The sequence below is a fragment of the Prionailurus viverrinus genome, chromosome A2, assembly GCF_022837055.1.
Source record: "Prionailurus viverrinus isolate Anna chromosome A2, UM_Priviv_1.0, whole genome shotgun sequence".
NCBI classification, from domain to species: domain Eukaryota; kingdom Metazoa; phylum Chordata; class Mammalia; order Carnivora; family Felidae; genus Prionailurus; species Prionailurus viverrinus.
In genome coordinates, this window is record NC_062562.1 from 6,898,430 (window position 1) to 6,914,493 (window position 16,064).

General features: G+C 52.3%; 1 protein-coding gene across 1 annotated transcript; it reads right to left on the reverse strand.

Annotated features, from left to right (window-relative positions):
- Positions 1-3,063: 3,063 nt before the first annotated feature.
- S1PR5 (sphingosine-1-phosphate receptor 5) lies at positions 3,064-7,214 on the reverse strand. The gene is made up of 2 exons (XM_047834259.1): positions 6,958-7,214; positions 3,064-5,388 (listed from the first exon to the last, which is right to left on the reverse strand). Exon 2 carries the CDS (start codon positions 5,368-5,370, stop codon positions 4,174-4,176), a length of 1,197 nt encoding a protein of 398 aa, XP_047690215.1. The 5' UTR covers positions 5,371-5,388; positions 6,958-7,214; the 3' UTR covers positions 3,064-4,173.
- Positions 7,215-16,064: the final 8,850 nt, after the last annotated feature.

Here is a 16,064-nt window from a genome sequence, read left to right on the forward strand (position 1 = left end):
AGTCAGAGAAAGACAAATACCATATGATTTCACTCGTGTGGAATTTAAGAAACAAAACAAACAAAGCAAAAGAGACAACCCAAAAAATAGACTCTAAACTATAGAGTACAGTGGTGGTTACCAGAGGGGAGTGGGGGGGGGGGATGGGTGAAAGAGGTGAAGGAGATTAAGGAGTGCACTTATCCTGATGAGCACTGAGTAATGTATAGAATTGTTGAATCACTATATTGGACACCTGAAACAAATATAATACTCTCTTTCTCCTCTCTCTCTCTCTGTTCCTCCCCCATTTGTGCTCTCCCAAAGTAAATAAACTTACTGGAGGGGTTGTGGGAGGGAGGATGAGCTAAATGGGTCAGGGGCACTAAGGAATGTACTCCTGAAATCATTGTTGCACTATATGCTAACTAACTTGGATGTAAATTTCAAAATAAAATAAAATCTATATATATATATATATAAACTTAAAGAAAACAGAACGATTTAAAAAAACGAGGTAAACATTCAGCAAATATCTTAATCCTTTTCACTGGCTGCATAGTATCTCACAGTGTGGATGTGACACAATTTATTACACCAGGATCCTGTAGAGGGCCACGTGGGTTGAGTTCAATCCTTTGCCTTCCTACACAGTACTGCAATACACATCCGTGTTCATGCATCCTCCTGCACGTGTGCAAGTGTACCTTGGATAAAGCTCTCCAAGTGGCACCACTGGCTCACAGGGTCCATAGATTTGATTTTGAGATAGGAGAGATTGCCTTCCGCCACGTTCTGGAGGTTTCCCGTAACCTGGGCCATTCCGTTTATTCGCTGACTATGCTATAGCGCCCCTTCTGGAGCGATCCAGAACTGCAGCTTCACTCAACAGCACCCCCTTCTACCGTCCTCTGGCTTGGATTTAATCCTAGACAGCAGGGATGTTGAATCTTGAAAATTCACTCCCAAGGCTGGCGGAATCTTTTCTTAGACCAACATCTTTTTAGCCTGGCATTTCTTTCCATTATTCACCTAGTTTTCATTGAGATGGACTCTTTTTTTCCTTGTATAAAAGACTTTATATAGAGTATCTTAGGAAGCAAACTTCCCGAGTAGAGTTGAAATTTGAATCAGTTTGTCATCTAGCTTTTCAGGAATGCATGTATATCACATATGGTAAGAATTATTCCTATGAGATACTCGTTTAAAAAAATTGGGGGGGTAATCTTCAGATTCTGTGTCTCCCTCTCTCTCTGCCCCTCCCCTGCTCATGTTCTCTCTCTCTCTCTCTTTCAAAAATAAATACGTTGTTGCACTATATGCTAACTAATTTGGCTGTAAATTTAAAAAACTAAAATTAAAAATAAATAAATAAACATTTACGTTTGTTTTAATTTTTTTATTTTTATGAAGCCATTTTTTTGAAAGCTGGAAGTAATGTATCTTTGATTATGTCTTTTCAAAGATATACAGTATTTCTTTTTTTAAGATTATTTTTAGAACTGAATGTGTTAAATTTTATTTAGTTAGTTACTACTTATTTTGAGAGAGAGCGAGAGCGAGAGAGCAAGCCAGAGAAGGGCAGAGAGAAATCCCAAGCAGGCTCCACGCTGCCAGGGCAGAGCCCGATGCAGGGCTTGAACCCACAAACTGCAAGATCATAACCTGAGCCAAAACTAAGAGACGCTTAACCGACTGAGCCACCCAGGTGCCCTTACCTTGATTATTTAAAAATGTTTAAATAAGGGACGCCTGGGTGGCTCAGCTGGTTGAGCATCCAACTCTTGATCTCGGCTCAGGTCTTGATCTCAAGGATTGTGAGTTCAAGCTCCCAGCTGGGCTCTGCACCAGTGCAGAGTCTGCTTGGGGTTCTCTCCCTCTTTCTCTGTGTCCCCCCCAAATAAATAAATTAAAATTTTTTCATGTTTAAATTAAAAAAGTGCTATGGATTGAATTGTGTTACCCCCCTCCTGACAAAAAAGATATCATATGTTAAATCCCTAATCCCCAGTCTGATGGTATTTAGAGATGGGGCTTTGAGGAGGATGAGGTCATTAGAGGCGGGGCCCCATGATGGGATTAGGGCCCTAATGAAAAGAGACACGAGAGAGCTTTTCTTGATTTCTCTATACCATGAGGATACAGCAGCAGGAAGGGAGTTAACTGTTACCAGGTCATGCCGGTACTCTCATCTTGGACTTCCAGCCTCCAGAACTGTGAGAAATAAATTTCTGTTGTTTAAACTGCCCAGATAAACGTGTTTGTCATGGCAGCCTGAGCCGACGAAAACAGCAAGACGGCACAAAATCTGTGGGTAGGCGACAATTCCCCCCAAGATCTACTATTAAGTGAACAAAGCAAGGTGCAAAGCAATGCCAGAGTTGTACAAAGAGAGAAAAGTGTTTACATGTCAGCTCATTTATCCGCAGAACAGCTGTGGAACTTTCCAAGGAATCCCCGTGGTGATCATGTCCGAAAAGGGGAACTGGTGCTTTTCAAATTTTGTAAAATTAGAACGAGTGGATAAGTCCCCTACCATCACACTATCAAACAACCCAAACGAAGGAGCGAGCTTCAGGTTCCCCTGGAAGATAAAGGAGTCTGGGGTTAGGGGTGCCCGGCCGGGGCGGTGGGAGTTGGCGGGGGGGGGGGGGGGGGGAGGATTAGGTCCAGTCCTGGGAGTGTCCAGCCTTGAGTGTGTTTGTGTTCCAGGAAATAGGTTGATTTCCGGTGCGTGTGGCCTTCAGGGACGCCCTGAGCGAAGTCAGCGGGACACTCAGGCCTCCAGGCTGGGTCAGTGGCCCCCAAAAGACACTGCTGTCTTTGTGGCTGCCTGCAGTTGTAGGGTCTCCTGGAGCCCGAAGCCCCCTGCCCCTCCCCTGGGTCAGCAATGTGGCACTAGGGTCGGGAATGCATCTAGGGACATCCTGTGGCCACAGCCAGCAGGCCTGGAGCTTCTCATGGGCACAAAGAGCCCCCCCCCCCAGACAAGAATGCAGACCACCGAGGCAGGGAGCGTCTGGCTTTGCCACACCCCTCCACCAGAACCAGACATCAGGCCTGCGCTTCCTAGGGCCCCGGGGCCTGACAGTCCGGGTCAGTATTATCCTAGCCCAGACACCAGGCAAGGTACTCACTGCTTGGAATTTCCTCATCTGTCAAATCAGGGTGAGGAAACCCACTTTGCAAGGTTGCAGTAAGGGTGAGAGGGGCGTCCTGGGCCTACCACTGTGGGGATGACTAGCCAGACGCAATAAGCTGTAACTGTTCTCCTTATTTTATTATATTTTCATTTTTTTTACGAAGGATCTGACACCACGCTCAGAGAAATCCTGTTTCCGAGAGGAACTGGCTGCGTCTCCCACAGTCCAATTTTAGGTCTGCCCTGTCTTTGGTATCCTCTCCTCTAAACCGGGGAGGGAAACTGTCCTTGATTTTTTTTTCTTTCTCTCACACTCCATTTCTCGGGAATCCTGTCTGCTGTCTCCAAGATCTATTCAGAATCCACATGGTCCGAGTCCCCATCGCTGCTCCCCTGGACCAGTGCGGGCACCTTCACCTTGTTCTAGCTTCTACCTTCACCCTTACAGAGATCTGTGAGCAGCTGAAGCACATCAAGTCCGCCCTCTGCCTCTCACCTCAGAGCAAAACCAAAGTCCTCCAGGGGACCCACAGGGCTCTGCACTGTGGGTCCCATCATCTCCCTGCCTTTGTTTCTCCCACCATCCACCCCCTCCAGCGCTGCTCCAGCCGTGAGGGGATCTTTGCTTTTCATGGAACACGCAGGCACGTTCCAGCCTCAGGGCCTTTGCACTGCTGTTCCTCACCCTGAAATGCTCTTCTTTCAAGTGCCCCCAGGGCAATGACCTCTCAGCTTACATCATATGTCACCACTCCAGCAGAGAAGCATCCCCTGACCACCATCGCATCACGGTATTGCAGCTGGAATTATCTCCATGATTTCCCCACGCCGATATTGCCCGTGCCCCCCATCAGAATGTCAATTCCACAAGGGCCGCGATTCTTGTCTGTTTTGTTTGTTCACTGCTCTGGGGTTTAGCATCAATAAAATACATTTCCCTTCATCTCTTCTGTCTCCACCACCTTCGGCTGCTTTTCCTACAAATGCCTTTATTTAAGAAGAAAAGTCTGCAAAAACAGGTCTTCGGAAGGGCAACGGCGGGCCAAAGGGCGTCAGTCTGCGGCAGGTGCCGGTACCAGGGTCCGGGCGGCTGTGGGCGCGCCCGGGCCGCCAGTGGAGCCCCCAGTGTCCGGCCCGTCCCGCTGGGGTGAGGAGCGCTCGGAGCGGCTGGAGCTGCCGTCCAAGCCAGGGGGCAGCGAGCGGCTCAAGCGTCCTGAAGCCCCAGCAGCGCTCTCGGACCCCTGGGAGGCGCCGTGCCCTCTGCTGCAGGGGCAGCGGCCGCGGTGGCCGAGACACAGGAGGGCGTTGCGCAGGTCGCGGTTGGTGAGCGTGTAAATGATCGGGTTCAGAAGCGAGTTGGCCATGGCCAGACCCAGGAAGGGGTCGGCCTGCAGGAGCACGGGGCAGGCGCGCGCTGGGCACGCCACGTCGAGTAAGAGCAGCAGGAAGAGAGGGCCCCAGCACACCACGAAGGCCAGGAGCACCACGCTGAGCGTGCGCAGCAGGGCCAGCGAGCGCGGCGTGTGGCGTGCCCGAGCGGAGGCGCCCCCCGCGGCCCGGGGGCGCTCCCGCAGGCGGCGCGCGTTGGCACGCACCTGGCAGTAGATGCGCGCGTAGAGCGCACAGATGGCGGCCAGGATGCCGAGGAAGGCGAGCACACAGAAGAGCACGTAGGCCTTGGCGTAGAGCGGCAGGACGGTGGAGCAGGCGTCCAGGCGGCCCAGGCAGTTCCAGCCGAGCGAGGGCAGTAGTCCGAGAAGCACCGACACGCCCCAGGCGGCGGCCACCAGCGCCAGCGTGCGTCCCCAACGGGAGGCGGGTGCGGGTCCTCGGCGGGCCATGGTGAGGCGGCGCTCGAGCGCGATGGCCAGGAGGCTCAGCACGGACGCGGCGAGCGCCACGAAGACGCCCCCTTCACGCGCGAACCAGAGCGTGGGCGACAGGCGCAGCGTGAGAGGCCCCGACAGCAGGATGTTGGCGGCATAGACCGCGCCCGCCAGCAGGTCGGACAGCGTAAGGCTGCCCAGGAGCAGGAACATGGGCGCATGGAAGCGCGAGTGGCGCCCCAGCACGATCAGCACCGCCAAGTTCTCCAGCACGATGAGCGCGCACACGGCCAGGAACACGACAGCGTCCGCACGCAGCCCGGCGCCGGGCTGGTAGCGTGCTCCGCGAAGCTTGCCTGTGTAGTTGTAATGCAAGACGATGACCTCGCTCACCGGCGCCGGCCGCAGCAGCCCGGGCTCCATGGGCCGCCCGCCCCAAGGCTGCGGAGAGGTAAGGTGGTGTGTCAGGTCAGGAGGCTGGCAGGGTGGGGCGGGGTTTCGCAGCTCTGGGAAAGGGGCCTTAACCCCCTACCCACCACTGCACACCTCCGCTGGGACCCAAAGGGAGTTCGGGATGAAAAGGAGGTGGCCCTGGAGACAGGCCGACGCAAAGACACGCAGGGGACACGAGGGGACACGGTGACACAGAGTCCCACAGGAAAGGGACACGAAAAATCCCATAATCTGGGCTATCCAGGGGCAGATTCAATCATAAGCAGACAAGAACGCACACAAATACAGTGACACGCTGACAAAGACATGTATACACAGTCACAAAGCAGGGGAAACGTGCACAGTCACACCCCATCAGGGAAATGAGAAAATATATTCGCACATGAACAGAGCTACATAGGCACGTACAGAGACCCAAATTCAGCCACACTCGCACAGGTTCTCACGCCCACTCGTATAGGCCACAATTTCACAACCTCCACCCAGGCCCAGCCCGGAGCCCACAGCTCTACAATCTGCTCGCTTCGGCTGCACCCAGTGCCTTTCCCTGCTGAACCCCCGGCTTCCTACTTTGCAAAGACAGAGCCTGAGGGCAGCCGACAGGATCCAGATCTCACAGACAGGCTTTTGCAGAGGGGTGCACGTGTCATTAGGGTATAATAATACTTCCCAGGGGCGCCTGGGTGGCTCAGTTGGTTATTAAGGGTGGCACTCTCGGCCTAGGCTCAGGTCATGATCTCCCGGTTGGGGACTTCCAGCCCCATGTGGGGCTCTGTGCTGACAGTAAGGAGCCTGGAGCCTGCTTCGGATTCAGTGTCTCCCTCTCTCTCTGCCCCACCCCACTTCAAAATAAATAAATAAACTTAAAAAAAAAATACTAATACTTCCCATTTCACCCTTTAATCCCCCGGACAGCTCTCCCCTTAGTCCCAATTTACAGACAGGAAACTGGCTCAAAAGAAGTACCCCGCATAGAAGGAGACACAAAGGTTCTCACGCAGCTGCGCAAATACAGCTACTCAGAAACGGTCACACAGTCGTGCGAATCCCACTTAATAGATGAGAAAACCGAGGCCTGGGAAGGGGAGCCGACTTATTTGGACGTGGCAGGAACAAATGCATCCCAGACGGCCTCAGCTGCACTCAAGGAACAAGCGCAAATACAAATCCACAGAGAGTCACGGACTCAGCCACGCTGAAGGCGGGGGGGGGGGGGGGGGGGGGGGGGGGGGGGGAGGCATCGAATACAGGCAGACACGGGTTACACTCGCTCTGATGGGGACATCTCCCGCCTCGCCTCGGCTTGCCTGGCAGCAGGACTGAAGTAGCGAAACTTGCAGTGGCATGGCCCGGAGAGGGCGAGGCCAGGGGATTCCAGGCGTCCCCACCCCCATCCCCGGCCCCGCATCCAGCCCGGGAGTCGCCGGCTTCCCCCTGCCCCCCGCCCCAGGCCTCCGGGGAAACCGGAGACAAGGAGACTGGGGTAGTGGTCAGGGTAACCCCCTGCGGGCCAGGCTGAGTCCCCGCGCGCCTGGAGACCCAGTGCTGTATACTCACCCCTGCGCCCTGGTCGTGCGCCCCCCGCAGTCGCGCTGCCAGGAGCAGAGTGAGGGGACGCTGCTAATGGGGGGGGGGGGGGGCGGGGAGCGGGGCTGGAGCTGAGGGGGCGGGCCCGCAACGCGGACCGCTGGCCGTCGCAAGCGGTTGCCCCCTCCCCTTGGCGCCCGGGCACCCAGCCCGTGGCTGCCAGCCTGTGCCACCCGCCGCGGCACCGGAGCGCGCCCCGGCGGCGACTGGCACCAGCGAGCCCTTGGCTGCCCCCTCCGGACCTGAACTTCTTTCCCAGGGACGCTCCGTCGTCGCGGTGGGAGGACCCGGAATCGCGGGAAGGGGAGGTTCTCTGCAGGGGCGGTCGCAGCTTGCGCCTCTTCCCGCCCCACACCAGAGGGGTCCTGTCTGTCCTCCGGGGCCTGGACACTGTCCCCTCCCTGTTTCCCTCCTACCTTCCAGCTGAGCCTCCGGGCTGCACCCCAAGAACGCCCCATCGTTGAGGGACCCTGGCAGTGCAGGTTAGGTGTGTGGGGGGGGGGTCTTCAGCAAGAGCAGCTGTGGCCTCAGTGCCCTTTCCCCAGCAGATAGGGACTCGGGGCGCAGCCCCCTCTCCATTTCTCCTATCCCACACCTGGCTTACAGTGAGTTCCGGAGGAGAAGGTGAAGGCAGGATTCTGGTGGGAACCTCCCTCTCTCCAAATGAGAAAGGTCTGGCTCCTAAGCCCTCCTGCCCCCCCCCCCCCTTATTGCTTCCAACACTGTGATTTACTCATTTAACGTGTTTCTGGGCTGTGTCCCCATCAGACTGTGAGTCCCCATGGAGGCAGGGATTTGCATCTGTCGTGAGCACTGCTGGGACACAGCCCAGGCCCTATAAATTAACCGATGAGTGAGTGAATGAATGAATGTTTCCCTCGCTTTCTGTGTATCTCTTTCATTGGGTCTCCCAGGGTGGGTCTCTTTCAGTCGTTGGCTGTGTCTTTGTGTCACTCTCCCACGCCTCTCCCAGGCCTCCAGCGGGCCAGTCTCAGCTGGCCCCACGCCCCCTCTCCCAGTTCCCAGGAGCTTCCTGGCCAGGCCCAGCTCCCGCACCCTCAGACCAGAGGCTACAGGCAGGAAAGGGGCTGGGCCCGGTGGCCGCGGACTTTCTCCAGGATGGTGCCCTTTGACTTGGCCTCTGCTCGGGTTCTGCCAGCAGCGGGTGGGGTGAGGGCGTCCCAGGGGCGCTGAATCAGAGGCTGGGGGTAAAGGATCTCGAGGGGCACCCAGGCCTGGTTGCGTCTCCAGGTAGCTCCTTGGGAATCCTGGTGGGAGGCAGAACAGTTCCTTCTAGCTCCAACCAAAGATGCCAGAGACACATGCGAGGTGGTGCAGTCAGTGGGGCCAGAGTAAAGGGATGGGTAATGCTTTAGTGCTGGTGCCCCACAGCCTTGCCCTCCAAGCCCTGAAGATTCCCCAAAAGCTGTGGGGCCGCACAGGCCTGGATACAGGAATGACCCTTTTCTGTAAAGGGGAAGCCACATCCCCTGTGGGAAGGTGGCCTCTTCACACCCCCAGGCGTCAATCTCACCTCCTTGGGGCTTGAAGCTGTGAAGGGAGGCTCTTCCGGCCTCCCTCCAGGGCCTCCAACCCTCCCTGCCTCCTGCCACCTCCTGTGCCTCTTTTCTATAGACTGGGACCCTGACTTCTCCAGAAGATGTCAGGAGACTGGACGCCTCTGTGCGTCCACCTTGACCCGCCATTCCACACCTGTGGTACAGTTCTTAACACTCAGCTCAGGTCCCTCTCCTGCTCTAAATTCTCCCATGGCTCCCTAGGTCACTCAGAGGAAACGCCAGTCCTCACCATGGTCCATGTGGCCCTGCTTGGTGTCTCCTCCTTACTTACTCCCTGCCTTACTGCCCTCCAGCCCCACTGGCCTTCTCCCAATTCTTCACACAATTTAGGACCTTTGTACTTGGGGATAGGTCTCCCTGGAGACCTCCCTTCTTCCAACCCTTCCCAGTTGGTCACCTCCTCAGAGAGGCCTCCATTAATCTGTCCCTCTCCTCCCCAAGCTCGCACAGCATTTGGCACCATCTGAAATTACCTTGATTATTTATTCATGTGGCCTATCATTCCTGGATCCAGGAAGGCAGACTCTTGTCTGTTCCTCTGCCCAGAGGTCATATAAAGATCAAGGGTTCAGAGTCTGTAGCCAGGCTCAGTGACTTTGTAGTCTAGGACTATGGGCAAAGGATATCCTCTCTGAGCCTCGGTGGCCTCATCTGTGAAATGGAGTCAATAACAGTATCCACTCTAAGGGATATTGTTGAGGATGAAAGGTATGATTTAGAACAGAACAAGGATATACAGGGAAAGCGCAATAAATGTTGGGGATTATTGGTCACCACTGTATCCCCAAGGAGGAATTAGGGGACTCCGTTCAGATCCCATGGGCCTCAGGCAACACCACCCCCAGCCCATTCCCACTGGGGAAGGGCGCCCACCCTTCCCTCCCCCACTCCTGCCAAGGCTGGTTTCTTCCCAGGGGAAGGGCATCCCTGGCCTCCCAGCTCCTGCCACAGCCCGCCCACCTGATGCATGCCTGGGCGGGCTCACCCACCAAGCAGGTTCTGCCACCAGAGCCCTCGCACACGGGGGCCACCCCACCCTGGTCTGCACCCACTCTCAAAGCAGAGTCAGTGCCTGGGACGGGACAAAATGCCTAATATGGTCCCTCCTCCTTCTTCTTTTTTTAAATGTTTATTTTTGAGAGAGGGTGCGCGCACAAGCCGGAGAGGGGCAGAGAGAGAGGGAGATAGAGAATCCGAAGCCAGCATCCGAGCTGTCAGTGCAGAGCCCGATGTGGGGCTCGAACTCACGAACCGTGAGATCATGACCTGAGCCGAAGCCACCCAGGCGCTCCTAACACAGTCCCTTCTGACCCCCACCCACCTAGAGAATAGGAGGACCACAGCAGGGTTCTCTTTCTGCCCTCTCCACCCCCTTCAGACCAATCCTGAGGCGTGAATGTGGCTGCAGGGGGTGCAAACTGACAGCTTTCCCGTGGCTGGAGACCAGAGCAGTCATGGTTTGGGGGGATCTCAAAATGGAGGCTCGAGGACCACCTCTGTCCCACAACCACACTCTCGTTTTGCTTAGCGGAGAGGCTTCCCAAACAACTGTCTAAACAGTTTGCGCCTTCGTTGGCAAATTTGTTGGTCACAGGGGTCCAGGTTAACAATTCCAGAACTGTTTATGTGCTAGGGTTGAACATATAAGTTCATATTGTAGATATGGACAGCCAGGTTTCATGCTGCTGCAGGAGGAAGTTACAAATGAGCAATGCGGCTCAGTTCATGGAGCGTAAGACTCTTGATTGCAGGGTTGTGGGTTTGAGCCCCACCTTGGGTGTAGCGATTACTTGAAAATAAAAATCTAAAAAAAACAAAAACAACAAAAACAAAAAAACAAGCAATGTGGTGCTGGGCTGAGGTTAGGTTAACAGTATGACATGTTTATTTTAATAGGTAGATATAAAAATAAATATCAGTGTGTGTATCCATGGGTTAGTTCACATATTTCCTAGATCTGTCTGCTGAAGGTTCAGAAGCATTGACATTCTAGAAAAAGCACGAGTACACTCAGCACCCAGGTCTTGATTTCTTACAAAAGAAATTTATTGGGGTGCCTGGGTGGCTCAGTCTGACTCTTGACTTCAGCTCAGGTCATGATCTCACGGTTTGTGGGTTTGAGCCCTACCCAGGTGCCCCTTAAGGCTTTTTTTTTTTCTTTTAATGTTTATTTATTTTTGAGAGAGAGAGCGTGAGCAGGAGGGGAGCAGAGAGAGGGAGACAGAGAATCCCAAGCAGGTTCCATGCTGTCGGCCCAATCTGGAGCTTGAACTTGGGAAAGGTGAGATCGTGACCTGAGCTGAAGTTGGACGCTCAACCAACTGAGCCGCCCAGGCGCCCCTGCATTCGTGTAGTTCTTATGAAAGGTTCTAAAAGGTTCCCAGAAGAGACTTTCAATTGGTGGGGAAAGGGAGGAGAAGGGAGCTCGGTGGTGGGGCCTCACCTTGTGCCAAGATGGTGGGCAGGACTTGGGCAGAGCCACACGACTCTCTCCTCACCTGCTCACCCCAGGCCTGGCGAACTGCCCAGGGGAAAAGCTGACCTCATCCTCTTTTGGCATGTGGCCCCAGCTACAGCTTGGGTTAAATTCAGGCCAAGGACTTCTAAAGTGGTTAATGAGGGTTGGGATCCAAGTCCCCAGGAGACAGAGGAGGCAGGCCCTGATCTTTCCCCTCCAGGCAGTCCCCCTAGGTGCCCTAACTCCTTGCAACTCTCACTTCCCAAGCCCTAGGCTTGGAAACTGGGAGTCAGCACCTCCTCTTTCTTGCCCCCTCACACTTAGACATTCATTTTACAGGCTAGGCAGGAGGGAAGGGGGAAAGAACAGCTGGGCAGAGGGAGTCAATCAGCACATGCAAAGGCCCGGGGGCTGCAAAGAGTGTGGTGGGTAAAAGAAACTAGAATCAGTCAGTTGGTTAGGAGCTTGGCTTAGGAGGAGGAAAGTACAGGGAAGGTGGGGGTGGATTGGGGGTGAGAGAAGGGTCAGGTCTGGTGGCCTGAAATGCCAAGCCTCTGCTATCTGACCACCACCTCACTATATAACTTGCCAAACCTCTCTCTGATCTGTTTCTGCATCTGTAAAATGGAGCCTTTCTCACCGTGATCTTGTGAATACGAATGCAGTCATTGGTGCAAAGTGTTAACACCTCACCTGACAGAGCAAACCACTCTGTAAATGTCAAATATTATGTTTTAACAGCTTTATTGAGATGCTAATTTGCATGCCGAACAATTCACCCATTTAAAGTGTATATTTCTCTGCTTCGTAGTGTATCATAGAGTGGATAAGTACAACCACAACAAATTTTATTTTATTTTTAATTTATTTTTTAAAGTTTATTTCTTTTTTTTTAATGTTTATTTATTTATTTTTTTGAGACAGAGAGAGACAGAACATGAACGGGGGAGGGTCAGAGAGAGAGGGAGACACAGAATCCAAAACAGGCTCCAGGCTCTGAGCTGTCGGCACAGAGCCTGACGCGGGGCTCGAACTCACAGACCGTGAGATCATGAACCGAGCCGAAGTCGGACGCTCAACCGACTGAGCCACCCAGGCGCCCCTAAAGTTTATTTCTTTATTTTGAGAGAGAGAGAAAGGGAAAGAGCACATGGGTGAGGGGCAGAGAGAGAGGGAGAGAGAATCCCAAACAGGCTCTGCACCATCAGCACCAAGCCCCACACGGGGTTCAGTCCCATGAACCTGTGACATCATGACCCGAACCGAAATCGAGAGCTGGACGCTTAACCTACTGAGCCACCCAGGCAGCCCTAGAACCAATTTTAGAATAATTTATCACTCAAAAAGGAAACTCCAGGGGCGCCTGGGTGGCTAGTCAGTTGAGCTTCTGACTTCAGCTCAGGTCACGATCTCACAGTTCGTGGGTTCGAGCCCCGCGTCAGGCTCTGTGCCGACAGCTCGGAGCCTGGAGCCTGTTTCGGTTTCTGTGTCTCCCTCTCTCTCTGCCCCTCCCTCGCTTGCGCTCTGTCTCTCACTGTCTCAAAAATAAACTTAAAAAAATTTTTAAAAAAAGGAAACTCCATACACATTGCCAATATTCTCATTTCTCCCCTCCTCCCACCCCCTGGAAACCACTAATCTACTCTCTATCTCCAAGGATTTGTCTCTTCTTGGCATTTCATATGCATGGAGTCATACACTATTTGATATTTTGTGTCTGGCTGCTTCTCTCACTCAGCATAACGTTTTTTTGTTTCTTTATTTTTATTTTTTAGATGTATTTATTTTGAGAGAGAGAGAGCACAAACAGGGGAGGGGCATAGAGGAGAGACAGAGCCCCAACATGCTCTTTGCCATCAGTGCACAGCCCGATGCAGGGCTCAAACTCACAAACTGTGAGATCACGATCTGAGCCGAGATCAAGAGCTGTTCACCTACCCAACCGCACCACCCAGGCGCCCCACGTTTTTGAGTTTCATCCATGTCGTGGCATGAATCAGTACATCATCCCTTTTTATGGCTGAATAGGATGTCGTTGTATAGATACGCAATATTTTTTTCTGTTCAACTCATGGAACTTGGGTTGTTTCTGCCTTTTTGGCTAGCTAGGAAAAAAATGCTACGAATCTTCGTGTATAGGCTTTTTGTGTGGATATATATTTTTATTTCTCCTGCAAGGGACAGAGTGCAAGCAGTGGAGAGGCAGACAGAGGGAGACACAGAATCCGAAGCAGACTTCAGGCTCCGAGCTGTCAGCACAGAGCCCGACATGGGGCTCGAACTCACAAACTGAGAGATCATGACCTGAGCAGAAGCTGAGAGCTGGATGCTCAACAGACCGAGCCACCCAGGCACCCCTTTTTTGTTACTATTTTTAATGATCCGTTGTTCACCCTGCAGTCCACCTTTCCTCCGGTCCTCCTGCTCACAACCCTCCATTCCTCCTTGGTGCTCTTTGAAGAAAGTTCAAAGAGTCCTGGCCTTTGGCATCTGGCTCTTTCCCCTTCACCCCACAGCATAGTTCTTGCCTCTGAATCTCCAAATCTGGCAACTTCTCCTCATGGTCAAACGGAGGCAGGCTTTGGGGTCAGACAGGCAGGGGCTGGAATCCTGGCTCTGATGATCTTGGGTGGATGGATTCACCTCTGTGAGCCTCAATTTGCTCATCAGTTAAATGGGCATCAGATTATTCCCTCTCTCATAGGGTTCAACAAAACAGTTCATGTCAACTCTTTTTTTATATATAATTTTTTTATGTTTATTTATTTTGAGAGAGAGAGAGTCATTGTGAGTAGGGGAGGGAGGGAGGGAGAGAGAGAGAGAGAGAGAGAGAGAGAGAAAGAATCCCAAGCAGGCTTCACGCTGCCAATGCGGAGCCTGACACAGTCCGAACCCACGAAACCGTGAGATCACGATCTGAGCTGAAATCCAGAGTCAGACAGACGCCCAACAGATCGAGCCACCTAGGCGCCCCAAGTTCATGCCAACTCTTTAGTGCAATGTCTAGCATTGAGTAGGGGCTATATTTATCAGGATGTGCTTAGTTGGAAGTTCCAGGAAAAAAAAAAAAAAAAAACTGAGTTCCACTAAAAAACAGCTCATATTCGTGTGAGGAAAAGGAAGGAAAGGAATAGGCTGCTGTAACTGAAAATCTAGGGGTCTAGGAGTTGCAGTGACTTTAGGCGGAGCTGGATCAAGAAGCTCCAGGGTCCGTCGGAATCTAACTTGCTGTCTCTTGGCTCAACTAGGTTTTCATCTCATCAGGCTCCCCTTTGGGTGGCTGAGACGCCGTCGGGCACCCTGGACCCATTATTTCCACACGGCACCCCCTTGGAAAGGGATGTCTCTCCTTCATTGGTCCAGCTAGGATCACGTGACACAACCAAACCAATCACCAGGCCTAGGGGATGGACTGCTCTGATTGGCCAGGTTGGAGGGGCAGAGTCATCCCAGATTTGTATGGACACCTCCATTTAAGCCACTGAGAGTCCTCAAGCCTTGGTAGGTTGGTTTCAGGCATCCGAGATGCCAAGGCCCCCGAGCGTCAGAAAGCTCAGGAGTTACATTTGTGGAGTTCAGTTTATTCCAGTGGAGTCTGAGATGCCTCCCGGCCATCACGTGGTGCCCTGAGTCATCAACTGGATCCGAGACACGCATTCACCTGGTGTCTCGGTGGCTCACATTCTTTTTATTGCTTTTTATGGAAATGTAATTTCATTTCCCTTTGAAGGATACAATTGGAAAGTGTAATTATTGTGATGTATAATTAATCCATCTGGAGATAATTACCTATTTCTTTCTTGCTTTTTTTTTTTTTTCCTTCTTGGATGTTCTGGCAATACACCTCAATTCAGCTTTCCAAATGATTGCGTCTTCCAGATAATGTATCTATAGGTAGAATTCTGTTTTCTTCCTGGGTTCTTTGTGCTGGAGAATTTCTCCTGCCCCTGTCCCAGGAATTATCTTCATGTCCTATATTGGGACACCCGTTTCCTCACTCTTGTGTCTTCCTTTTTTTCTTGGTTTGCCCCCTTGGTTTTGGTGGAGTGCATCCTGCAATAATTTTCTAAGACTATAAGAACGTGGGAGATAACATTTTTGAACCCTTCCAGGTTTTGAAATGTCTTTATTGGCTCCTCACACTTGATCACTGTTTTGGCTGGAAATAGTGGTCTGGGTAAAAAAATCCTTCTCTATCAGAATTTTGGAGCTGTAGACCTACTGTCTCTTTATTTCCGGTGTCTTTGAATTTGCTGTTTGTGCTGGGGAATGCATTTCCTTCCTTTCTTTTTTCTGGCTAATTCCTCCACATCCTTTACATCCCATGATGGACTTTTGTAGGGTAAACCAATAACAATTGACTGAGAACGGCCATTCAATTCAGTGACTGCATTGACTAATTTTGGCCACTGAAATGCAAGTGGAAATGAAATACATCACTTCCGGGGAGCCTGGATGGCTCAGTCGGCTAAGCGTCAACCTTTGGCTCCGGTCATGATCTCATAATCTGTGAGTTCGAGTTCCGCATCAGGCTCTGTGCTGACAATTCAGAGTCTGGATCTGCTTCAGGTTGTGTCTCCCTCTCTCTGCCCCTCCCCTGCTCATGCTCTGCCTGCCCCCCCCCCCAAATAAAATAAAACATTAAAAAAGAAATTTAGGGGCACCTGGGTGGCCCTAAAGTCAGTTAATCGTCTGACTTTGGCTCAGGTCATGATCTCACAGTTCATGAGTTCAAGCCCCACATGAGGCTCTGCACTGAAAGCTTGGAGCCTGAAGCCTGCTTCAGATTCTGTGTCTCCCTCTGTCTCTCTGTTCCTCCACTGCTTGCTATCTCTCTCTCTCAAAAATAAACATTAAAAAATAATAATAGGGGCGCCTGGGTGGCTCAGTAGGTTAAGCATCTGACTTTAATTCAGGTCATGGTCTCACGGTTAGTGGGTTCGAGCCCCATGTCAGGCTCTGTGCTGACAGCTCAGAGCCTGGAGCCTGTTTCAGATTCTGTGTCTCCCTCTGTCTCTGTCCCTCCCCTGCTCATGCTC

Bases quoted from the DNA above. Each gene is read 5' to 3' on its own strand.
- S1PR5 (XM_047834259.1), bottom strand. From the start codon at position 5,370: ATGGAGCCCGGGCTGCTGCGGCCGGCGCCGGTGAGCGAGGTCATCGTC.